This window comes from Pseudophryne corroboree, chromosome 9, assembly GCF_028390025.1.
Source record: "Pseudophryne corroboree isolate aPseCor3 chromosome 9, aPseCor3.hap2, whole genome shotgun sequence".
In the NCBI taxonomy this organism is placed as follows: Eukaryota; Metazoa; Chordata; class Amphibia; order Anura; family Myobatrachidae; genus Pseudophryne; species Pseudophryne corroboree.
Genome location: NC_086452.1, coordinates 311,903,978 through 311,931,281, shown reverse-complemented (window position 1 = coordinate 311,931,281; position 27,304 = coordinate 311,903,978). Strand labels below are relative to the sequence as shown.

Sequence of the window (27,304 nt, the reverse complement as noted above, 5' to 3'; positions counted from 1 at the left end):
TCTTTAAAAACAACAACAAAACAAAACAAAAAAACTTTTGCACGGAGCATCCCCAGGGTCTTTGGTGAGGGGCAGTTTAATAAGACTCTTTAACAAGGTGGTAGTGCAGCATTAATGGTAGTCTGCTCATGTAGTTCAGAGCAAGCTTTTTATTTTTTAATATAAAGATTGTTCTTAGCTGTGCATAAGCAGTTTGGTCTGATTGACAGGGACAATGATGATTTCTTATGTTGTGACAAATGCCTAAAGCAAGACCAGTTCTAGTCTACTCAAATTACTTTTTCCACGCACTTTTCTTCACATCCCGTGATTTATTGTCTAATTATTAGTCCAAATAGCAAAGTGCATAACTCTCACCTTTCAAGACTAAAGATAAAATAGGGACATGTTCCTGACTTCACCCACTCAACCATGCCTTTGGTCTGTCAAAACATGCCCCATTTTCTTATGTCCACACACACAAACATTAGGCCATGCTGTTTGCATGCAGGGAGATCAGAGCCGGATTAAATGCAGGGCGACAGGGGTGGTCGTCCCGGGGCCCCCACACATAAAGAACCCACACACAAAACAGCCAACGTAGAGGAGGCGGCCCGGCAGGGGAAGCCGCGTATCCGAGGAGACCCGGTGCACTGCTGCATTGCATTTTATTGACCAAATCTTGACGTACATACAAATGATCCCAGATTCCTTAAGGTGCCCACACACTAGAGCGACTGATTGGATGATGTATCTTTAGATAAATCGGATGTAAAAAACCACAAACGATTTGTGCAAAATCACTCGTTCTGTTCCAAATCTTCCCTGCAGCTACGACAAACGACCCGCTCATCAGATCGTTATCGTTAGTGAAGGTACACCATTTGCTCGATGTATAGATCCATTGTGTAAAAATCGTGTGCATTGTGTACAATATGTTTCTAGTGTGTGGGCACCTTTACTGTGCAGCATTTCTTAAAAACGATTGACAGTAGATCCAGCAGTTTGTCATGTTCTGGGGGTGTTAAACGAGAATATCCTATTGTATAATATCAGTAAATGCGTTTCTTCATCTGTGGGCAATTTTATCACAGGGAGGTAGTATTTATGTATTGGGGATCTGAATAGAATTAATGATTCCACATTTGCACTGGTTAAAAAAAAAAAGAAAAAAAAAGGTGATGAACAGCCAAGTGAAGAAAAGCTCAGAATAGTACTTCCCTGGTGTAGCTCCTTTTGCATGGGCCAGTACAGATTTCACAAGTAAATGTGGCAGTTGATGACGTTTGGGATGTAACCAGGGAAATATTGGGTTGTGTGGTTGAATTGTTTTGGTAGTAGCCTGGATGGAAAAATGTGACTGGTTGTGACTCTTGGGAGCATGGCCCAATTTTCTTTTAATTTAGCATCAAAGGTATGCAGGTGTTTGTTTTCTGCTCGAATGAGATGCAGAAAGGAAAATCCACTGAATTTTAAAGTACTGTATATGTGCTAAATACACTATGTTTGGGTCTTTGGAAGTCCAGCACATTACATTACATAACAGAAGTTTGCCTTATGTTCTAATTATACAATAAAATAACGTATTTTCTCTTACGTCCTAAGGGATACTGGGAATCCATTTAGTACCATGGGGTATAGACGGGTCCACTAGGAGCCTTGGGCACTTTAAGAATTTGATTGTGTGCTGGCTCCTCCCTCTATGTCCCTCCTACCAGACTCAGTTTAGAAAATGTGCCCGGAGAGGCTGGTCACGTATCTGGAAGCTCCTGAAGGTGGGGGAGGGGGAACGGCCCAACCTCTTGAAGGGTTAATGGTGCCGTTCCCCGCTGACAGGACACTAGCTCCTGAGGGAACTATTCGCAAGCCCCACCACGGCGAGCGTACATTCCCGCAGCACGCCGCCATCCCTAACAGAGCCAGAAGATAGAAGAGTGGTGAGTACTAAGCCGGCGTCCCGGTTAGCGGGTTACCGACCATTATGGCGGCATGAGGGTATGGAGACACACGGCTTCTGAACGGGGCGGACTGCGTCTCCCGCTGTGTAAGGACACAGACGCTGAGCAGTGGACACAGTACCCAGACTGGCAACAAAGCCATAAAAGGAGTCTGTCTCCATTTTATGCACTCAGACACAAACAGCCAGTATAAAAAAAGAGCGGGAAGACAGTGCGCCATTGGAGAGGCGGGGGTCCACTATGAGTGGATCCAGCGGATCCAGCAGCTCACCAGCGCCATTTTCCCTCTGCAGCTGACACGGACGCTGACTGACGGGGATTCGCAGCTCCTCTGGAGAGACTCCAGATTACCTCAGTGGTACCAGGGGGTCATAGCGGAGGGGAGCCGTTATTGGTGTACTAATCTAGGTACTTAGTCTGCGAACCGGCTAAGCTTGGCATTAGTGGTAAGGGCACCGTGTGCTGGCTCCATACTCTCTCTCTGTCTCCTTGGAAGGGCTCTTTGTGGGTTTATTGTGCATTTAATTGCACCTTGAGTCCTGTTAGAGAAAGAGCACTCTATAAATAAAATTATTAATTATTATTATTATTTAACCTTTTCCTGTGTGTGCTGTCACTGTTACAGTATGTCAGGCAAAGAGTGTGTTTCATGTAAGGTACAGTGTTCCTCTTCTCCAGGGGGTTCACTGGTGTATATTCAGTGTAGTGTCCCTTCCCAGGCTAGCGGGGCAGAACCAGCATGGCTGGACTCCATTAGGGGAATGAATTCCAACATTTCTACTAAATTGTCCCGCAATGAGAAAGAGATGTAATACTTAAGACAATCTATGACTGAGTTTATAAAAAGAGACTCAGTACCCAAACCAGCATCTCATTCCCATGCCATTTGTCCGCAAAAACGTACTTTGGCCCATGTTCTGCAGTTTGACTCTGATAATGAGGGGTCAGACATGGAGGATGGGGAGGTGGAATCAGAGATAGGGGAGGCTACTCTGTCACAGGGAATAGAGGCACTCATAGAGAAGTTCTGCATATCCCTGATAAGGTGACAGAGGAGAGTGAGGAATCTTATTTTAATATAAAAAATAAGTCCTCAGCCACTTTTCCTGTGTCAAAACTTAATACCCTGTTTGAAGAACCGTGGGTTAATCCTGATAGGATATTTCAAATCCCTAAAAGGTTGCTATCCTCTTTTACTTTTCCTTCTGAGGATAGGGAAAAATGGGAAAATCCACCGATAGTGGATGCATCAGTATCCAGGCTGTCACTAAATATTTTTTTGCCTGTCCCGGGTGCAGCCTCCCTGAAAGACGTGGCTGATCGTAAAATTGAGACCACACTCCAAATCCTTGTATACAGCTGCTGGGGTGGCCCAGAGACCCACTATAGCATGTTGGTGGATTACAAGAGCCATTTCCAAATGGTCGAGTAACCTAATTGAGGGGTTAGATATCTTGCCTCAAGGGGAGATTGTTTTACTCCTGCAACAAATACAGGACTCTGCGAACTTTATGGTGGAAGCCATAAAATAAATAGGCTTGCTTAACGCATGTACTACAGCTATGGCAGTGTCAGCACGCAGGAGCTTATGGCTATGCCAGTGGACTGCTAACGCAGACTCCAGGAAAGGCGTGGAAGACCTACCCTTCACAGGAGAGGCCTTATTTGGAGACGAACTAGACAAATGGATCTTCAAAGCTACTGTTGGTAAGTCCACATATCTTCCTTCTGCAGCTCCCCCAGCTAGGAAGGCTTACTCAGGTCCCAATTTACAGTCCTTTCAGATGGCCAAGTTTAGGTACAAACCCAGAGGTTCTTCTGCAGCCACCAGAGGCGTTAGAGGTAAACCACGCAAACCAGCAACTGCCGGTTTACAGGAACAGAGCTCAGGCTCTGCTTCCTCAAAACCTACAGCATGACGGTGGACCGCGATGCCTGGAAGACTGGCAGGTGGGAGCCAGACTAAAATCTTTCAGTCACATCTGGACAAGTTCGTGCCAGGATCCCTAGGTCACAGATCTTATTTCCAGGGCTACAGACTCGAGTTCCAGGAGCTCCTACCTCGCATATTCTTCAAATCAGGCTTACCAGTTTCACAAGAGGCAAATATAACTTTACAGGACGCCATTCAAAAACTGGTACAGACTCAGGCCATTGTTCCAGTTCCACCTCATCTGCAAAACAAGGGGTATTATTCCAACTCGTTTGTAGTACCGAAACCGGATGGTTCGGTAAGAGCGATTCTGAACCTTAAGTCGTTGAACCCGTACTTACGAGTGTTCAAATTCAAGATGGAGTCTGAGAGCGGAGATCTCAGGTCTGGAGGAGGGGGAATTCCTAGTTTCTCTGGATATCAAGGATGCGTACCTTCACATTCCGATCTGGCCGCCTCATCGGACTTATCTACGGTTTGCACTGCAGGACTGGCACTACCAGTTCCAGGCCCTGCCATTTGGTCTCTTCACGGCACAGAGAGTGTTCACCAAAGTGATGGCAGAGATGATGTTTCTACTCCACAAACAGGGAGTGAACATGGGGGGTCATTTCGACCCGTTCGCACGCAGCGGTCCTTTGCTGCGGTGCGAATGGGTCTGGAATGCGTATGCGCGTCGTTGCCCGACGACAGGGGTCGCAGGGCTACGACGCTGGTTACGCAGAAAGCGGTCCAATCGGCGCCCACAAGAAGATTGACAGAAGGAAGGCGTTCCCGGGTGTCACCTGTCTGTTGGCGCCAGTTTCCGGGGAGTGGTATGGAAAACGCAGGCGTGTCCGGGAGAACGGAGGGTGGATGTCTGGCGTCAAAGCCGGCCCCATCATCACTGAGATCGTCGGACAGGGTAAGCAGGGCTGCACAAGCGTTTGCAGCCCTGCTAAGCTAAAATACACTCCCCCCATAGGCGTGGATTAGTTGATCGCACCAGCAGCAAAAAGTTGCTGGCTGCGATCAACTCGGAATGACCACCATAATTCTGTATTTGGACGATCTTCTGATAAAGGCACCATCCAGGGAGCTATTGTTGGACAGCATTGGCCTCTCAACCAGACTACTTCTGGATCACGGGTGGATTCTGAATTTACCAAAATCCCACCTGGAACTGACACAGAGGCTTCCTTTCCTGGGAATGATACTGGACACAGAGTCTCAGAGAGAGTTCCTTCCCTTGGAGAAGGCTATGGTAATCCAGTCGATGGTCCGGACTGTCCTGAAGCCAACCTGGATCTCGGTGCATCTGTGCATTCGCCTTCTAGGGAAAATGGTGGCCTCTTACGAGTCACTTCAGTATGGAAGGTTTCATGCGAGTCCCTTCCAGCTAGATCTATTGGACAAATGGTCTGGATCGCATCTTCACATGCACCAGAGTATTCGTCTGTTTCCAAGAGCCAGGATCTCCCTTCTGTGGTGGCTACAGACTTCTCACCTCGTTGAGGGTCGGAGATTCGGGATTCAAAATTGGATTCTGCTAACCACAGACGCAAGCCTCAGAGGTTGGGGAGCAGTCACCCAGGGAGTGCAGTTTCAAGGAAGATGGTCAAGTCTGGAAGTCGTCCTTCCAATAAACATCCTGGAACTCAGGGCTATCTACAATGCCCTTCTGCAGGCCTCATCTCTACTTCGGCATCAGGCCATTTAAGTCCAGTCGGACAATGTAATGACGGTAACGTACATAAACCGACAAGGCGGAACGAAAAGCAGAGCAGCAATGTCAGAGGTGTCAAGAATTCTCTGGGCAGAAAAAACGGGAATAGACCACTGGGAATCAGACTTCCTCAGCAGACACGACCTGCACCTGGGGGAGTGGGGCCTTTACCCGGAGATGTTCCAGTGGTTGACACGTCGGTGGGGATATCCACAGATTGACATGATGGCCTCTTGCCTCAACAAGAAGCTCAAGCGGTATTGTTCCAGGTCAAGAGACCCACAAGCAGTGGCTGTAGACGCGCTGACAACTCCGTGGGTCTACCAGCTGGTGTACGTGTTAACTCCACTTCCTCTGATCGCAAGATTTCTAAAGAGAATAAAAAGGGAAAAGGTTCGAGCAATACTCATTGCTCCGGACTGGCTGCAAAGGGCCTGGTATGCAGATCTACTCGAGATGCTGACCGAAGATCCATGGCCTCTATCTCTTCGTGAGGATCTTCTGCAACAGGGCCCGTTTGTCTATCAAGACCTCAGCTATGTTTAACGGCATGGAAGTTGAATGGCTGATTCTAGCCAGGAGAGGGATTCCTGACAAGGTCATCCTGACTTTGATCCAAGCCAGGAAGGGGGTAACTTCTAAATATTACCACCATTTATGGAAGAAGTATGTCTCTTGGTGTGAGAGCAGACAATATTCTGCGGTGGGATTTCATCTGGGACGTTTCCTGCTTTTTCTGCAGTCGGGAGTGGATGTGGGTCTACGTCTACGCTCCATTAATGTCCGGATTTCGGCCTTGTCTATTTACTTTCAGAAACAATTGGCTTCTTTCCCTGAGATCCAGATGTTCTTGAAGGGTGTTTTGCCAGCCAACCTCCCTTTGTGCCTCCCATTGCACCTTGGGATCTCAATTTGGTGCTGCAGTTCCTCCAATCAGACTGGTTTGAACCGTTGCAGGAGGTGGACGTAAAGTACCTTACATGGAAGACCATCACACTGCTGGCCTTGGCTTCAGCAAGACGTGTGTCGGAGCTGGGGGCATTGTCTTACGAGGGCCCCTACTTAATTTTCCATGAGGACAGAGCTGAACTCAGGACTTGTCAGCAATTTCTTCCTAAGATGGTGTCCACATTTCACATCAACCAACCTATTGTGGTTCCGGCTGTTACGGACACCTCTACTACTTCAAAGTCTTTGGATGTTGTGAGGGCTTTGAAGGTGTGTGTAAAGAGGACAGCTCATCACAGGAAATCGGACTCGCTGTTCGTACTTTATGATCCCAATAAATTGGGGGTCTTGCTTCAAAGCAGTCAATTGCACGCTGGATCAGGCTCACTATCCAGCATGCTTATTCCACGGCAGGCTTGCCAGTTCCAAAATCTGTACAGGCCAATTCTACTAGGGCAGTGGGTTTTACTTGGGCGTCTGCCTGGGGTGTCTCGGCTTTACAGCTCTGCCGAGCAGCTACTTGGTCGGGTTCGAACACGTTTGCAAAGTTTTACAGGTTCGATACTTTGGCTCTGAGGACCTTCAATTTGGTCAGTCAGTTCTTCAGGAAACTCAGCACTCTCCCACCCGGTTTGGGAGCTTTGGTACTTCACCATGGTACTAAATGGATTCCCAGTTTCCCCTAGGACGTAAGAGAGAATAGGTTTTTAATTACCTACCGGTAAATCATTTTCTCGTAGTCCATAGGGGATACTGGGCGCCCGCCTGGTGCTTCGTTCTGTTTGCACTGTTACTTGGTTCAGTAATGTTGTTTGGTTCAGTGGTTGCTGTTCCTGGTTTCAAGTTTGGTTAGCATGGCTTTCCTCTTGTTTTGTGTGTGCTGGTTCGTAATCTCACCACTTTCCTTTTTCTATATCCTTCCCTCAAAGTATGTCCATCTCCTCGGACACAGTTTCCAGGACTGAGTCTGGTAGGAGGGGCATAGTGGGAGGAGCCAGCGCACACTATCAAATTCTTAAAATGCCCAAGGCTCCTAGTGGACCCATCTATACCCCATGGTACTAAATGGATTCCCAGTATCCCCTACGGACTACGAGAAAAGTATTTACCGGTAGGTAATTAAAATCCTATGTATTGCTTTTTTCTTTGTACAAATTTTGTGGGTAAGCTCATTGCCCTATGTGCATGATGATCAAATGCACCAATAAAATGGAAAAAAAAATATATATTGCTTTTTATTTCTAAAAAAAAAATTGACCTTTTGGTGTTGGGGTTAAATTCCCTACTGTAATGACAATTAAATCTTAATGATAAATAGTACTGTATCATTTCAGATGGATATATTCACAATAGAAACTAATGCCCTAAAATGTGCATTGCAACATCATGTCCCAGGCAGCTCTACTGTATCTGACACATACTATGTTAATCTCTATTATCAGGTACCTGAAGATGATACACTGTAGCAAATATTAATTAACACACCACTACACCTAAATGTTAATTGCCTTGTATAAATAGCTTATTGGCAACATTCACAGATACCTACTGTATGTAAAAATGTGAAGAAGTCATTGGTACTGAACATACTTCAGGTAATAATGTGATTCATAGGGAAAATATTTTCATTTGCAAAGTAGATTTCCTGTCTGCATATTTATAGAGGAACCAGAGAGATAGTAGCACCCTAAAATAACATTTTGCAGAAAGCAGTCCTTAACGTTCAGCTTGGTAGAACAAGTAAACACAAACTATTGGAACTTTTTAATATACATGTAACACTCATTTACGTTAATTCACAATCAATATGGGGCTTTTTATGGTGAATGTTTCTTCAAGATAATGTAATTATTGATTACTGTGGCCTGTATGTAACAGTGACAATCATTTTACAATTTCCTTCTGTAGATGGAGCTCAAAGAGGTTGTCCACTGGCGTCGCGCTATTCTGGCAGTAAGCTTCAATATGGTATCCCTGGCTCTCTCCACCACCGCCCTTCTTAGCAGCTACTGGTGTGAAGGTACTCAGAAGGTCCCTAAGCCACTGTGTGGCAATGGGAAAGCCACCAAGTGCATAGGGGTCCCCATGGCCATGGAAGGCCTCAATGCCTCTGTGCAAAATGTGGTCCATTACAGCTGGGAGACTGGAGATGACCGATTTGCTTTCCGTTATTTCCACACTGGCATCTGGTATTCTTGTGAGGAGAACATCTTAGGGGCAGGTAAGTCAATTAGTATTGTTCTGAGCATAATGTTGCAGAAAAATAAGGATAATATATTATGTTTCCATTTGCTTTTCCAGCTGGGGTGGGGGCCTTAAAAAGGATCTTTGGGATTATTGCTCTAGACATGTTATACAGCGTAGAACGGAACAGACCAAGAAACGGCATGTGGGATTCAGGTGGCTCATTCTACAAGACCACCAACAAATTGTTGAGTCAATCATAAAAATGCCTATTTTCTCTCTGCCATAGTGTAAAGTGCTTTCTCCCATGAACAATGATAAATTGTTTGGTTGATTTATATAAAGAATTAGAACATTGATGGTGCTAATTTAGTTGCTACCTCATTTAACAAAGTGGTTAGACGTTTTAGTAGCTTAACGGGCCTATTTATGAAACTAAAAATTGCATTCCATACTCTGAATATGGCTATTTTAGGAGTATTGCCTCTATTTAGAGTATCAACAGTCCCCATAATTTTTCAGAGCTCAGCCATTTTGGCTGTGTACTGTAAGTACATTAAGCAAGCCGGGCACAATCCCAGAAGTAAAGTTATATCATTAGTCAGCACTTTACTCTTTAGCTTTCACCAGGAGATGCTCTTCTAAGAGCCACTGTCGTGGAATCTGCCCCATAATACAGTATACAGTGGGGCATAAAAGTATTTGGACAGCCACCGATTCTGCAAGTTGACCCACTTAAAAAGATGAGAGAGGTCTGTAATTTCCATCATAGGTACACTTCAACTGTGAGAGACAGAATCTGAAAAAAAAAACCCCAGGAAATCACATTGTATGATTTTTAAACAATTTATTTGTATATTCTTGCGGAAAATAAATATTTGAACAATCAAAAAGTTTAACTCAATACTTTGTAATATAATCTTGGTTGGCAATTACAGAGGTCAAACGTTTCCTGTAGTTCTTGACCAGGTTTGCACACACTGTAGCAGGTATTTTGGCCCACTCTTCCAAGCAGATCTTCTCTAGATCTGTCATGTTTTGGGGCTGTCGCCGGGCAACAATGACTTTCAACTCCCTCCACAGATTTTCTATTGGGTTGAGATCTGGAGACTGGCTAGGCCACTCCAGGACCCACTTAGTTGCCCGGGCAGTGTGTTTGGGGTCATTGTCATGCTGGAAGACCCAGCCGCGTTCCATCTTCAATGCTCTTACTGAGGAAAGGAGGTTTTTGCCCAAAATCTCACGATACATGGCCCCATACATCCTCTCCTTAATACGGATCAGTCGTCCTGTCCCCTATGCAGAAAAGCAGCCCCAAAGCATGATGTTTCCACCCCCATGCTTCACAGTGAGTATTGGGGTTCTTGGGATGCCATTTTATCATTCTTCTCCCTCCAAACACGGCAAGTGAAATTTATACCAAAAAGTTCAATTTTGCTCTCATCTGACCACATTACATTCTCCCACTCTTTCTCTGGATCATCCAGATGGTCACTGGCAAACTTTAGACGGGCCTGGACATATGCTGGCTTAAGCAGGGGGACCTTTCGAGTGCTGCAGGATTTCAAACCATGATGACGTAGTGTGTTACTAATGGTAACCTTTGTGACTGTGGTCCCAGCTCTCTTGAGGTCATTGACCAGGTCCCCCCATGTAGTTCTGGGCTGATTCCTCACTGTTCTCAAGATCATTGATACCCCACGAGGTGAGATCTTGCATGGAGCCCCAGGTCGAGGGAGATTGTCAGTGATCTTGTATTTTTTCCATTTTTTAATAATTGTGTTAACAGTTGATCTCTTCTCACCAAGCTGCTTGCCTATTGTCGAGTAGCTCATCCTAGCCTTGTGCAGCTCTACAATTTTGTCCCTGGTGTCCTTAGACAGCTCTCTGGTCTTGGCCATGGTGGAGAGGTAGCAGTCTGCCTGTGGACAGGTGTCTTTCATACAGATAACCAGTTCAAACAGGTGCCATTAATACAGGTAACGAGTGGAGGATAGAAGAAGTAACAGGTCTGTGAGAGCCAGAAATCTTGCTGCTTGGTAGGTGTCCAAATATTTATTTTCCACAAGAATATACAAGTAAATTGTTTAAAAATCATACAATCTGATTTCCTGGGTTTTTTTTTTTTCCAGATTCTGTCTCTGTCAATTGAAGCGTACCTATGATGGAAATTACAGACCTCTCTCATCTTTTTAAGTGGGTCAACTTGCACAATCGGTGGCTGTCCAAATACTTTTCTCTGACGTCCTAGTGGATGCTGGGAACTCCGTAAGGACCATGGGGAATAGCGGCTCCGCAGGAGACTGGGCACAACTAAGAAAGATTTAGGACTACCTGGTATGCACTGGCTCCTCCCTCTATGCCCCTCCTCCAGACCCCAGTTAGAATTTTGTGCCCGGCCGAGCTGGTTGCACACTAGGGGCTCTCCTGAGCTCTTAGAAAAGAAAGTATATTTAGGTTTTTTATTTTCAGTGAGATCTGCTGGCAACAGACTCACTGCTTCGAGGGACTGAGGGGAGAAGAAGCGAACCTACCTGCTTGCAGCTAGCTTGGGCTTCTTAGGATACTGGACACCATTAGCTCCAGAGGGATCGAACACAGGCCCAGCCTCGGTCGTCCGGTCCCGGAGCCGCGCCGCCGTCCCCCTTGCAGAGCCAGAAGCAAGAAGAACGTCCAGAAAATCGGCGGCTGAAGACTCCGGTCTTCATTAAGGTAGCGCACAGCACTGCAGCTGTGCGCCATTGCTCCCCATGCACACCTCACACTCCGGTCACTGATGGGTGCAGGGCGCTGGGGGGGGGGCGCCCTGGGCTGCAATATAAATACCTTAGCTTGGCAAAAACACACATAATATAGTCAGTAAGACTATATATGTGTAAAATCCCCTGCCAAAAATATCCTAAAAAAAGCGGGAGAAGTCCGCCGTGAAGGGGGCGGGGCTATCTCCCTCAGCACACTGGCGCCATTTCCTCTCACAGCTCCGCTGGAAGGACGCTCCCCAGGCTCTCCCCTGCAGTTTCCAGGCTCAATAGGGTAAAAAAGAGAGGGGGGGCACTAAATTTAGGCGCAAATTGTGTATTATAGCAGCTATAGGGGAAAAATTACTGTGTGTAGTGTGTATCCCTGCATTATATAGCGCTCTGGTGTGTGCTGGCATACTCTCTCTCTGTCTCCCCAAAGGACTTTGTGGGGTCCTGTCCTCAGTCAGAGCATTCCCTGTGTGTGTGCGGTGTGTCGGTACGGCTGTGTCGACATGTTTGATGAGGAGGCTTATGTGGAGGCGGAGCAGGTGCCGATAAATGTGATGTCACCCCCTGCGGGGTCGACACCTGAATGGATGGACATGTGGAAGGAATTACGCGACAGTGTCAACTCCTTACATGAAAGGTTTGATGACATAGCAGATGTGGGACAGCCGGCTGTTCAGCCCGTGCCTGCCCAGGCGCCTCAAAAGCCATCAGGGGCTCTAAAACGCCCACTACCTCAGATGGCAGACACAGATGTCGACACGGATACTGACTCCAGTGTCGACGACGATGAGACTAGTGTACATTCCAATAGAGCCACTCGTTATATGATTACGGCAATGAAAAATGTGTTGCACATTTCTGATATTACCCCAGGTACCACAAAAAAGGGTATTATGTTTGGGGAGAAAAAGCTACCAGTGGTTTTTCCCCCATCTGATGAATTAAATGAAGTGTGTGAAGAAGCGTGGGCTTCCCCCGATAAGAAACTGGTAATTTCTAAAAAGTTACTAATGGCGTACCCTTTCCCGCCAGAGGACAGGTCACGTTGGGAGACATCCCCTAGGGTGGATAAAGCGCTCACACGGCTGTCAAAAAAGGTGGCACTACCGTCTCCGGACACGGCCGCCCTAAAGGAGCCTGCGGATAGAAAGCAGGAGGCTATCCTGAAGTCTGTATATACACACTCAGGAATTATACTGAGACCAGCTATTGCTTCAGCATGGATGTGCAGTGCTGCAGCTGCGTGGTCAGATTCCCTGTCGGAAAACATTGATACCCTAGACAGGGACACTATATTGCTAACCGTAGAGCATATTAAAGACGCTGTCTTATACATGAGAGATGCACAGAGGGATATTTGCCGGCTGGCATCTAAAATAAACGCAATGTCCATTTCTGCCAGGAGAGGATTGTGGACTCGGCAGTGGACAGGAGATGCAGATTCTAAAAGGCACATGGAAGTTTTGCCTTATAAGGGTGAGGAGTTGTTTGGGGATGGTCTCTCGGACCTCGTTTCCACAGCGACAGCTGGGAAGTCAGCATTTTTACCCCATGTTCCCTCACAGCCAAAGAAAGCACCGTATTATCAGGTACAGTCCTTTCGACCCCAGAAAGGCAAGCGGGTTAGAGGCGCGTCCTTTCTGCCCAGAGGCAGAGGTAGAGGGAAAAAGCTGCAACATACAGCCAGTTCCCAGGAACAAAAGTCCTCCCCCGCTTCCTCTAAGTCCACCGCATGACGCTGGGGCTCCACAGGCGGAGCCAGGTACGGTGGGGGCCCGTCTCAAGAACTTCAGCGACCAGTGGGCTCGCTCACGGGTGGATCCCTGGATTCTACAAGTAGTATCTCAGGGGTACAAGCTAGAATTCGAGACGTCTCCCCCTCGCCGTTTCCTCAAATCTGCCTTGCCGACAGCTCCCCCGGACAGGGAGGCAGTGCTGGAGGCGATTCACAAGCTGTATTCTCAGCAGGTGATAATCAAGGTACCCCTCCTTCAACAAGGACGGGGTTACTATTCCACAATGTTTGTGGTACTGAAACCGGACGGTTCGGTGAGACGCATTTTAAATTTAAAATCCTTGAACACTTATATAAGAAGGTTCAAGTTCAAGATGGAATCGCTCAGAGCGGTGATTGCAAGCCTGGACGAGGGGGATTACATGGTATCACTGGACATCAAGGATGCTTACCTGCATGTCCCCATATACCCTCCTCACCAGGAGTACCTCAGATTTGTGGTACAGGACTGTCATTACCAATTCCAGACGTTGCCGTTTGGTCTGTCCACGGCACCGAGGGTATTTACCAAGGTAATGGCCGAAATGATGATACTCCTTCGAAAAAAGGGAGTTTTAATTATCCCGTACTTGGACGATCTCCTTATAAAGGCGAGGTCCAGGGAACAGTTGTTGATCGGAGTAGCACTTGCTCGGGAAGTGCTACAACAGCACGGCTGGATCCTGAATTTTCCAAAGTTGCAGCTGGTTCCTACAACACGTCTACTGTTCCTGGGGATGGTTCTGGACACAGAACAGAAAAAAGTGTTTCTCCCGGAGGAGAAGGCCAAGGAGTTGTCATTTCTAGTCAGAGACCTCCTAAAACCAAAACAGGTGTCGGTGCACCACTGCACGCGAGTCCTGGGAAAGATGGTGGCTTCTTACGAAGCAATTCCATTCGGAAGGTTCCATGCAAGGATCTTTCAGTGGGATCTGTTGGACAAGTGGTCCGGATCGCATCTTCAGATGCATCGGCTGATAACCCTGTCTCCAAGGACCAGGGTGTCGCTGTTGTGGTGGCTGCAGAGTGCTCATCTTCTAGAGGGCCGCAGATTCGGCATACAGGACTGGGTCCTGGTGACCACGGATGCCAGCCTTCGAGGTTGGGGGGCAGTCACACAGGGAAGAAACTTCCAAGGACTATGGACAAGTCAGGAGACTTCCCTACACATAAATATTCTGGAACTAAGGGCCATTTACAATGCCCTAAGTCAGGCAAGACCCCTGCTTCAACACCAGCCGGTGCTGATCCAGTCAGACAACATCACGGCGGTCGCCCATGTAAACCGTCAGGGTGGCACAAGAAGCAGGATGGCGATGGCAGAAGCCACAAGGATTCTCCGATGGGCGGAAAATCATGTGTTAGCACTGTCAGCAGTGTTCATTCCGGGAGTGGACAACTGGGAAGCAGACTTCCTCAGCAGGCACAACCTCCACCCGGGAGAGTGGGGACTTCATCCAGAAGTCTTCCAAATGGTTGTACAACATTGGGAAAGGCCACAGGTGGACATGATGGCGTCCCGCCTCAACAAAAAGCTAAAAAGATATTGCGCCAGGTCAAGGGATAGCTGTGGACGCTCTAGTGACACCGTGGGTGTACCGGTCGGTTTATGTGTTCCCTTCTCTGCCTCTCATACCCAAGGTACTGAGAATAATAAGAAGGAGAGGAGTAAGAACTATACTTGTGGTTCCGGATTGGCCAAGAAGAGCTTGGTACCCAGAACTTCAAGAACTGATCTCAGAGGACCCATGGCCTCTGCCGCTCAGACAGGACCTGCTGCAGCAGGGACCCTGTCTGTTCAAAGCCTTACCGCGACTGCGTTTGATGGCATGGCGGTTGAACGCCGGATCCTGAAGGAAAAGGGCATTCTGGAGGAAGTCATCCCTACGCTGATTAAAGCTAGGAAGGAGGTGACCGCAAACCATTATCACCGCATATGGCGAAAATATGTTGCGTGGTGTGAAGCCAGAAGGGCCCCAACGGAGGAATTTCAGCTGGGTTGATTTCTGCACTTCCTACAGTCAGGGGTGACTATGGGCCTCAAATTAGGTTCCATTAAGGTCCAGATTTCGGCTCTGTCGATTTTCTTCCAAAAAGAACTGGCTTCACTGCCTGAAGTTCAGACGTTTGTTAAAGGAGTGCTGCATATTCAGCCCCATTTTGTGCCTCCAGTGGCACCTTGGGATCTCAACGTGGTGTTGGATTTCCTTAAGTCACATTGGTTTGAGCCACTTAAAACCGTGGAACTAAAATATCTCACGTGGAAAGTGGTCATGCTGTTGGCCTTGGCCTTGGCTTCGGCCAGGCGTGTGTCAGAATTGGCGGCTTTGTCATGTAAAAGCCCTTATCTGATTTTCCATATGGATAGGGCGGAATTGAGGACTCGTCCCCAATTTCTTCCTAAGGTGGTATCAGCTTTTCATTTGAACCAACCTATTGTGGTGCCTGCGGCTACTAAGGACTTGGAGGATTCCAAGTTGCTGGACGTAGTCAGGGCCCTGAAAATCTATGTTTCCAGGACGGCTGGAGTCAGGAAAACTGACTCGCTATTTATCCTGTATGCGCCCAACAAGCTGGGTGCTCCTGCTTCAAAGCAGTCTATTGCTCGCTGGATCTGTAGTATGATTCAACTTGCACATTCTGCGGCTGGACTGCCGCATCCTAAATCTGTAAAAGCCCATTCCACGAGGAAAGTGGGCTCTTCTTGGGCGGCTGCCCGAGGGGTCTCGGCTTTACAACTTTGCCGAGCTGCTACTTGGTCGGGTTCAAACACATTTGCTAAGTTCTACAAGTTTGATACCCTGGCTGAGGAGGACCTTGCTTTTGCTCATTCGGTGCTGCAGAGTCATCCGCACTCTCCCGCCCGTTTGGGAGCTTTGGTATAATCCCCATGGTCCTTACGGAGTTCCCAGCATCCACTAGGACGTCAGAGAAAATAAGAATTTACTCACCGGTAATTCTATTTCTCGTAGTCCGTAGTGGATGCTGGGCGCCCATCCCAAGTGCGGATTGTCTGCAATACTTGTATATAGTTATTGCCTAACTAAAGGGTTATTGTTTGGAGCCATCTGTTTGAGAGGCTCAGTTGCTATTCATACTGTTCACTGGGTTTAGTATCACGAGTTGTACGGTGTGATTGGTGTGGCTGGTATGAGTCTTACCCGGGATTCCAAATCCTTTCCTTATTGTGTCAGCTCTTCCGGGCACAGTTTCCTAACTGAGGTCTGGAGGAGGGGCATAGAGGGAGGAGCCAGTGCATACCAGGTAGTCCTAAATCTTTCTTAGTTGTGCCCAGTCTCCTGCGGAGCCGCTATTCCCCATGGTCCTTACAGAGTTCCCAGCATCCACTACGGACTACGAGAAATAGAATTACCGGTGAGTAAATTCTTATTATTTGCCTCACTGTATAACCCAGAAAAAGCATTCAAAATAATGAATGCTAATTTTGTGGGCAATAACTTATTTGATAATAAATAAGCCATACAGTATATGGTAGAAGGCTTTTTCATTTATATTGTAGCCGGTATGTACTAAAATATAGTTTCAAAGGTCCTTGCACAAGCTTAATACTGTATATTTTTCACACAAGGGACCTCATTTTTAGTTTGTATTATTTAAATGAAGCTATATTGATCTTTTTGTATTTAGTAGCTTTTTGTAGATCTCTACACACTGTATTGTACATCAAGTATAGAACGTATCCTTAGCAACCTACAGTATATTGTTTTGCAAATTAGATTCCTAAACTCCCTTTGCAGTGTTGCCCAAGGCATAAATAAAAACATATATATGTGGGGGGCGTGGCCTGGCGGGCAAACTGACTAGACATGCCTACCTTGTGCTCCTGACTTCTGCCTGCTAAAAACCGGATGCCCACACCCTTAGCAGGACACTGAGCCTTCCTCACCTGCTGCTGATCCTCTAAGGAGGTGGGCAGTCAGTGGGAAGCGAGTCTGCGGAGCCAGAGGGACCGCCCTGGGCCCTTGCAGGTTGCGGCCTCTCCCCTCCTGTGAAGTCGGGAGCTCGATTTTGGCACGGTTCCGGGGTGAAGCGCTTGTGAGCCTGTGGTTTGTGTCAGAATACCCAAGACCGGACCTTTCTGCTGTGCGAAAGCTGGAGAGTGCCCTGCGGCCGGGATCGCTACTGATCATTCTCTTGGTCCGCCGGCTAGTGAGTGTGAGACACCGCGGCTTCCCCGCAACAGTAAAACCGGAAGTTTGGTGCTTTGAAGTGTGCCGCGGTTCCCTCTACTCCCTCCAGACTGCATACACCCCAGCACTGTGTGCTCAGCACGGTCTGAGCACTCCATAAGCACGGCAGTTCCCTTACCCACTTATTTAGCGTGTCCTGGTGGGCAGTGGTACTACCAGCATTAGCTCCTGGCTGCTATGAGTCTCTAGCCACCTAAGGGTTGCTAGGGAATATAATCTAACCCCCCCATTATCCTCGGTGCCTATCTGTGTCTGTGGTTGTGGCTCTCAGAATCAGGGGTCGTCAACTGCGTCTATGCTGATTCAGGCCAATACCATTTATGACAACTGAGGGCGTGGTCTGCTTAGTATATATTTGGATGTGCTCCTTCCCTTTTCCCGCAGCATAGCTACTGACAGAGGCTTATAAATTGGGATACCCCCTCCCTTTTCAGTAGCTTTAGCCCCCTTCACGCCACCGGATCTCCTTCTGAGAACGTCACATTCTCAGTGGCTCTGCTTTTTTACAGCTATTGCTAACGCTGGCATCTGAGAGTAGTACCGTACTCTTGGACTGTATGTTTCCACTGTGAATGGTTCCCCCACCCCATCCACTCCAACTACCTGTCAATCGTGTAGACCCGATGTGAAATATATTGACAGAATCTCTACCTGTTTTCATTTGCTTTATTACAACGGAAATTACCAGTACACCTTGATATAATAACACACTGACTACATCAATGCCACCCAAACGCCAGAAGGATGCGGCAGGGGTCCCCCCAGTTAATTTCTTTAAAAACCTGTCTCCTACGCACCCTTCCAAAAGTGCTTTGTCTACGGAAAAAGGCAACAAACAGCTGTCGGCTCAGAGCACTCCTTTTGAGCCCTCTACTCTGGCCACGACTACATAGGTGAACCTAGGAGACGATGTTATGCTTACAATTGGTTCCATGAAGCACTTGCTGGCATCCTTTAAAGCGGACATGGCGGTGGAATTTAAATCGGCTCTGCAGGCTTGCCAGCAGTCTATCGATGAGGTAGGCCACCACACTAATTGTCTTGAAACCAAATTGGAAGAAGTGGTTAAGTCTCATAATGAACTCATCACTCTCCATGACGATTTGCAGACGGAAGTCACGGAGCTCCGTAGCAGACTTATAGACCTGGAGGACAGGTCACGTAGGAACAATGTCAAAGTTCAGGGTAATCCGGAATCAGTATCGAACTCCGAGCTGACAGAGTTTGTCACAGACCTGTTTGAAACTACTCCCAATGGTTTCGTTAATTGATTTTTTGCTGGATCGCATACATACTGTTGGCGCCGAAGTCTAGAAATGTCCCAAAAGACGTTCCAAGGGACACTTTAATGAGGTTTCACTACTTCCATGTTAAGGAAACGGAGCTCTGTGCGTCTAGACCAGAGGTTCTCAAACTCGGTCCTCGGGGGCACACACAGTGCATGTTTTGCAGGTAACCCAGCAGGTGCACAGGTGTATTAATTACTCACTGACACATTTTAAAAGGTCCACAGGTGGAGCTAATTATTTCACTTGCGATTCTGTGAGGAGACCTGCAAAACATGCACTGTGTGTGCCCCCGAGGACCGAGTTTGAGAACCTCTGGTCTAGACCATCTGACACGTCCGACGATGTTTGAGGCGATCTGCAAATATTCGGGGACCTGTCTGCCGCCACGCTGGCTGTACGTAGATCTTTTATCTGGTGAGCAAAGCCCTCAGAAAGGCTAATATCCCCTACCATTGGAGATTTCCCACTAAATTGATTATCAGACGGAACGGCACTACAAGTGTAGTCCCCTCACCTTTGAGTGGCACCCAGCTCCTGGCATCTTAGAACTTAGCTGACGATACCTCCAAAGTACCTGTTATCCTTAGGATCTCTCAAGACTGGTCTATGGTGCACCACTCCTCTTGACTGCAATGTATACTGCTTGTCGAACCTGAATAGTGAACTTTACAGTAGTGTGTCTCCTGCTATTTTTTTCCTTCTGTGTTTTTTTTAATGTCGTGTTTGCTATGGCGCGGTGGACAGTTTCTTGATACAAAGGTCACCCTCTGTGTTGGTGATACTCCTTGCCCCGCCATGTCAATGCTCTCATTATGCATGTACTGGTACATTTTCCTTTTTTTTCAATATTGCTGTTATTTAATCAGTTTGTATGCATGCCATCGATGTGTTAACTTGATGATGATACATGGTTACGCCATGTGGGTACGGTGTCTGCCGCATAGTTATTATGGCCAATATTGGTGTGCTATCATTTCTATTACACTCAGTTAATAGTATGTTCCCTTTTGGAGTGTTGGGGGTGGTTGCTACAGCCACAACACTCCTATGTGCCGCCTCATTCAATGGCCTCTGGTTGCACCCCTGAGGTGCTCAATTTGTTTTACCATCTTTTCCTTTTCCTTTTTTCCCCTTTTCTCCTTGTCTGTTCCTTTTTCCAGGTTGTACAGTATATTGTATATATTTGGGTACATATGTGTTTTTTGATTCAAAGCTCCCAGGTCAGTCCCGTTTTTCAGCTCTCTATTTTTGTTGTTAAATGGTTAACGTAGTATCTCTCAATGTCAAAGGACTCAATTCTCCAAATAAACGGAGGTTAGCATTATGCCATTTTGTTAGGCGTAAAGCCCACATAGTGGCTCTCCAAGAAACCCACTTTATGTCCTCCTCTCCACCACAATTTTCGAACCATAATTTCCCGGTTTGTTACATGTCTAATGGACCCAGGAAAAAGGCAGGGGTAGCTATTCTATTCTCTCAATTATGCACATTTGTACTGGAGAGACAGATTGTTGATCCTGAAGGTTGGTATTTAATTCTCAGAGGGAACTTAGACGATAAGCCTGTCACATTAGCTGTAACACAAGTCAGTTAATACTGATTATAAACATGCAATGGTACCGATCCCGGTATTTCAATAGGCTCGCCGTTGCTGAGCTGACTGGTTGTTAACGGCGTGCTGGAGAAAGGTAGCACGCCGTTGACAACCAGTCTCACCTGCCTGGCTCCATCTCAGCTATCTCTCCGCTGCACAGCAATAGTGGGCATCGCAGGACTTCATTACCGAGGACGCTCGGTTAAGACCAGCCCACAAGAGAGGCACACATGTGTTTTGAGCTCAGCAACGGCGAGCCTATTGAAATACCTGGATCGGTACCATTGCATGTTTATAATCAGTATTAACTGACTTGTGTCTTTTGACTGTGGATACTACTTATGGAGACAGAATTGGACACATTTTCTTCGTTGTTGAAAGAGTTTTCTTCCGGGCTTATTACAACCACATTACCAAGGTGTTTAAATATTCATTTGACGGTACTATTAAATTCATCAAGACATTTTTTAATTGTGCTAATTTTATTATTAATAAATTATTTTATCTTTACATGTCGACTCTCATTTTATGTACTTTTGCCTGCTATATTGCGCAGACGTTTTTTCATTTATTTTTTATAGTCCCAATTCAAACACTTACAGTGTTTCACGGCAGCGCAACTTATCAGGGGAATTTTTGTCCATAATACTGATAATTATAGAGGCGCTGCACAGCATTTAATTGTTGCTTTTTGTTTCCATACCCTCAATGACTCCTGGCGACTTTGTGGTAATGTGGGAACACTTATCCATGTATTTTGGTCATGTCCACTACTTACTACCCTCTGCTGTCAAGTCTTTATCCTTATCTCTAAAATTGTGGGTTTCCCGATCCCCCCCCAACCTACACTAGCTCTGCTACATTTATTCCCAGTGACCATATCCCCACGATTTCGATATGTATTAGGCCACATTTTGGCATCCACAAAGTTGTTATTAGTGCAAAACTGGAGCACCCACCTGATACCTATGATTTCCACCAGTAACATCGCTGTCCAAACTCATTTTGAATTTGAAACTGCAGGCGTGTCCTTTGCTCCTCTGAACGCCGGACATATAATAAAATGGGCAGTGTGGGGTGAATATAGGGAAACACGCCTCCCTTGATTATTATATATTATTACAGTTTACCATTCCTTTGAGTTTTAGTACAATTATAGCTCTATATTTTTTTACTTTTCACATATCAGAGCACAATTGTCCGATACTATTGTTCACCTCCAAATTCAGCCTGGCAGGGTTCTGTGTGGTATTTTTGTTGTGTACCTGATACTATGCTTACGCTAAGTGTTGTATTCAAATGTTTACTCATTGATCTGGACAGATGGGGGCACCGTGATGTACCTTGGGTGCCTACCCTTTCTGTGGACTTATGAGAGGGCCAAAACAATGGTCACCTTATAATACTGGTAGAAGTATATGTGCGAGTGTGATTTGAAAACTGATAACGTACAGTGTAATATAAAATTAACAATATTTAATACACAATTCATAAAACAACTTAAAAGCGTACCAATAAGGTAAGCTAGGAGCCGCAGGTGTTAAATAGGGCAGGGTGGTCCAAGCTTCACCCTGCTCTGGCTCCTAAGCTTAATAGTGGATCAGTATCCCCGGATGGATGACAATACTCGTGTAATTTTGTTCAAACAAAGCAGAAACGTACCAGTAAGGTAGCTGAGGAGCCGCAGGTGTTTATGATAAGCAGGGTGGTCCAGACTTCACCCTGCTCTGGCTCCCAAGTTTACCACAGGTCGGTGTCAGATGGATGAACAATCGAAGTTCCTTCTTTGGTCCAGTAGCCGTAGATCAGATATCCAACGCGTTTCGAGATATATAATCTCTTCCTCAGGGCTTGATGGTTCCTTTCCTCTTCAGACTTGGCTTTTAAAGATGGTGGAGGATTAGTTCCAGGTCATGGGTCACTGGGACCGGAAGTACTTGGATAAAGTTCCAAAATGGTTTATAAACAATTGAAATTGCCTATTATTGATGTGATGGCAATACTAATAGGGATGTTAATCATAAATAGGAGGTAGGGACTGTGTATTTAAACTGAAAAGTCCGGTTAGGCAACCGGAAGTGAGTTGTGCCGGAAGTCTTTAACCGGAAGTGACGCGCCGGGACGAGCGGCCGCAAACGGAGTGATAAAATAAATCCAAAAGGGTGCTAAAGCCTTAACATGCGTGTTTAAAAACTATAGTTAAGTGCTAAAGTGAAGAAAAAGGAGGATGCAGGTAATGATAAAATTCCGGGAGCCGTGACCGGAAGTGACGCTGTGTTATGCGTGTCACTGGCCGGAAGTGACGTAGCGGTGATAGGGCAATGAGTAATTAACAGGAGCTGGCAGCCAAAACATGGAAAGGAGATGATTGTAAGAAGTCATGTGGCGAGGGTGTTAGAAAGTATGCAGCTGGATAAATCATCTAAGAACGGAGGCTGCAGTAAAAAGTTCAGATTTTTGAAACCGGAAGTGACGCGATCACATGCGGGTCAAAGGCCGGAAGTGAGGGACGGATAGTGATAATTGGAGGGCTGTGAACCGCAAATAACTGTAGAATAACAGAATGTGACTGTTATATAGAATAGGATATAGGTAGGAAGTATGAGGACTGTGAGCCGCAGGTGAAGAAATAAAACAATCGATTAAACAGGATGTGGGCAATAATAACAGTGTTGATCACTGATCACGATAAGGTAACTGAAATAATTAGTTCAGCCCTTAATCGAATGGGGGAGAAGTGACTGAACACTCTCATTAATGGTTCATGGTATTTTCGGATCAATGGGATAATGGAAAGTACATAACTTAAAAATATTTTAGTCAAATGTTTAAAGAATCAGTCAAAAAAAGTCCAAAGTCTCCATAAAACGTGCTTGATCGATGTTCGTAGTTCGTATTCAGTTGATTGAATAGTCATAGGACCCCGAAAAGAAAAATGGAGAGAACAGAAATGTATGTGTTATGACTAATTCCGTTGATCATTAACTTAACATTGTGGCAGAAAAGATATTAGAATGAAGATTACCCATTATTGTAAGAACCATTTTAGTTCGAAATCTTTATTTAAGCCTTTGGGGCATAGTGACTGGAGTCTGTAGATCATTTTCATTTCTGCTTTAGCAAGATTTTTCTCCGTATTCCTATCTCGCCAGGTAGATTTTATATGCAGTAGTCCTACAAATTTTCTTACGTATGTGTATGAACAGTTATGTTCCAGTTTGAAGTGTTCGGACAGGTTGTGTGTGAGGAGTCCATTTTTATCATAAACACCTGCGGCTCCTCAGCTACCTCACTGGTACGTTTCTGCTTTGAACAAAATTACACGAGTATTGTCATCCATCCGGGGATACTGATCCACTATTAAGCTTAGGAGCCAGAGCAGGGTGAAGCTTGGACCACCCTGCCCTATTTAACACCTGCGGCTCCTAGCTTACCTTATTGGTACGCTTTTAAGTTGTTTTATGTAATTGTGTATTAAATATTGTTAATTTTATATTACACTGTACGTTATCAGTTTTCAAATCACACTCGCACATATACTTCTACCAGTATTATAAGGTGACCATTGTTTTGGCCCTCTCATAAGTCCACAGAAAGGGTAGGCGCCCAAGGTACATCACCATCCCTCTACATTTGTATTTTTTGGGGTAAAGAAGGAAAACCCAGTAGGTATATCCCAGGCTGCCTGGTTCCCTTCTAGCGCCCAATAAGTTTTCCCGCACCTTGCAAGTACTCTAAGATGGGGGCACCGATCTTTTAAACTAGGTGCCCCATTAGAAGATAATGTCTAATTGTGATCACCAGACATTAACCCCATACACTGCAGAAAAAAAAACATGGAGCCCGGGAATGGGGAAGATTTCACCCAGCCTGGATTCCAAAAATGTAATTTAAAATAATGGGGCCCATTAGTACTTATTGTCTGGTGATCACCTGTTATCACCAGCCATTATCATGCTGCCCTTAACAGAAGTTATCCATAGATGGGGTAGGGCACCAGATGCATACAGGCAAGAACAATGGGGTTGTAGCATAATTTAAAATATGGGGGTCCCCTCTTTCATATTATCCTTGTCTAAAGAAAATATACTTAGTTGGTTGAGGGCACTACATTTGCCCTAAAGTACCCATAATGCCATCTACACACACAGAGCAACAGTAGGGAGTGCCCTCTTCCAAATTCCGCGTCCACATGGCATTAGTTGTCTAGTGATCACCATGCTCTATGGAAAAATAACATTCTCCATATTCTCTTTTATGGCACATGGCTCCCTATCTATCTCATACTGGTCCGGACACGTGTGCACACACTTTTTTTCTGGTGATTGCCTGGCAAAGACTTTAACAGTACACAAAAACAATAAACATTTCCACAAAGACGTGATCTCATCCATCTTATGTCAAATAAAAAAGGGCTACCCTATTTTCATGCGGTACATTTTGTAGCTAAAAAAGTGGTAGACCTTTGTGTACTACCTTTTCTCTAGCATCCATAAGGGATATTGGGGACACATTAGTACGATGAGGTAGAGACGGGGTCCAAAGGAGCCAGTGCACTTTAAATTTCATCCACTGGGTGTGCTGGCTCCTCCCCTTTATGCCCCCTCCCACAGGCAGTTTAGAAAAAAGTGCCCTCAGGAGAGGATGCACACTCTGCAGCTCCAGAGATTTCTTCATTTTATTTTAAACTTTTGTTTATTTCAGTATGCTGTTTGGGCAACAGCATACCTGTACCGTGGGAGTTAGGGGAGGGGGGCGGTCACCGTCCTCGTGAGGTGCAGAACCGCTTCCCCGCTGCTGAGGGGAAGTTTGTTCAGCGGGGCACTGCGCCTTGGCTGTCGCAACTGCAGCAAGCCGCACACCCCTAACACTGCCTGTAGGTGATCGTCGGTGGTGAGTACACACCGGGGACCCCGCTAGGGGGGTCCCCTGGTTCTTGGTGTGGCAGAATCGTGGGTGAGGCATACGGGCCCCTCCTGGGAGGGACCCGCTACAGCCCCTGCGTGAGACTCCCTAGCAAAGGCTGTACAAAGCATTCATGTAAGGCTACAGCGTAGTTAGGAGACAGAGCCAGTATAAATATAACTATGTAGCTGTGGCGCCAATATGGGGGGGCTGCGCTACATCAGAGCAGACTGTGCGGCATTTTGCCACCTTTCTCTGCATAAGCAGCAGCCTCACACAGCTCCTCCAGACTGTCACACGCTGGATCACTGGTACAGGGGGGCAGATTTATTAAGCTCGGTGAAGTGATAAAGTGGAAGGTGATAAAGTACCAGCCAATCAGCTCCTAACTGTCATGTTACAGGCTGGGTTTGAAAAATGTCAGTTAGGTGCTGACTGGCTTGTGCTTTATCTCCTTTCAATTTATCACTTCACCGAGCTTAATAAATCTGCCCCAGGGTGTTAATTAGGGGGAGAGACGCTAATTGTGCACAGATATTATTCCTCTGAGGGAATTACATTCTGTAAGCAGTCTCACTGTTATGTACAAACGCTGACTGCCTCACTGGGACTCTACAGCGTTAGGTCTCTTCCTCTGCGTCTCCTCTCACATGCAATAGGGCAGGCTTGCTTTGTAATCAGTCTGTGTTGTCTGTGGGTTGTGTTTTCATTATTGCAAAACAAAAGTTATGCAGTATATGTAATGCCAGATTCTCCCCTCTTTCATCTGTTTCCATATCATGTGAGCAGTGTAGTCAGTGCACACAAATTGCTGAGGACAATGAGGGGGAGAGTCAAGAGCACACCTGGCTGGGGGCTATCAAAACTATGATGTCTGATATGTCATCTCAGCTAACTGCAAATGCCAACAAAACACAAGAACTGCAAAAAGCAGTAGCAGATCTAGCTGCCAGGGCTGATGTTCCCCATCCCCCCCTCTCTACTGCAGGTCCACATAAATGTGCTTTACCTGCACTTCTATCAGTTAACAGGGTATTGAACCCCTCACTTTAGCTATAAGGGATGTGCTAACGCTCCCCCTAGAGGACGCTGCAAATCAGCAGTCGTTTTTCCTCCCTCAAGACAAACTGACTGTCACATTTCCTGATTCTAAGGAATTATATTATTTATTTAAACTAGCCTGGAAGAATCCAGATATAAAATATCAGGTGTCAAAACAGTTTTTGCATATGTTCCTCTTTGTCCCTGAGGGTAGTAAATTCTGGGAAGAATCTCCAGCTGTAGACAACTCGTTCTCTCGCCTCTCTAAGAAGGCAGTACTGCCGGCTCCGGGCTCCTTTATGGTAAAGGACCCGGGGGGTAGGAAAACTGAGGCCACACTGAAATCTATCTACATTGCTGCAGGGGTATCTCAAAGACCGGTCATTGCACATTGCTGGATGACGCATGCAATTCACACCTGGGCTTCTCAAATTCAGGAGGGTCTCTCGGGTGACATGACCCTAGTTAATACGGTGACTTTACTAAAACACATTCAGGACACGGCAAGAGTCCTCTGTGACTCCCTAAATGAGATTGGCAATATTAATGCTAGAACCACTACTATGGCTGTGTCAGCACGCAGAGCCATATGGTTGCGTCAGTGGATCGTAATGTGGAATCTCTTGCCTTTACAGGTGAATGGCTCTTCGGAGGCATGGATCTCCAGTTACTGCTGGGAAATCCACGTTTCTTCCCTCGGGGGCTCCACTCGTTAGACATACCTACCCGGGACCGTCTACTCAGTCCACCAAATTTCGATCTAAGGCCAGAGGTGCATCAAATGCAGCTAGAGGCAACAGGGGTAAACCTAAGAAACCAGCCATTGCCGGCTCTCAAGAACAGAGCACCAGTTCAGCTTCCACAAAGACATCAGCATGATGGTGCACATCCACCCTGAGAGGATCTCAAGGTGGGAGCCCGGTTACGTCACTTCAGCCACATTTGGGAAATTTCCTGCCAGAACGCCTGGGTAAGGGACCTTATTTCTCAGGGTTAAATGCTGGAGTTCGACTGTGCTCCTCCCCAATGATTT

The 27,304-nt window shown here is 46.3% G+C and overlaps 1 protein-coding gene across 1 annotated transcript in view; it reads left to right on the top strand.

Annotated features, from left to right (window-relative positions):
• Positions 1-8,431: 8,431 nt before the first annotated feature.
• Positions 8,432-27,304, top strand: part of GSG1 (germ cell associated 1) — a 108,461-nt gene continuing 89,588 nt past the window's right edge. The window contains exon 1 of the mRNA XM_063940429.1: positions 8,432-8,744. Within this exon, the coding sequence (XP_063796499.1) occupies positions 8,432-8,744 (313 nt within the window). The remainder of the gene's footprint in view (positions 8,745-27,304) is intronic.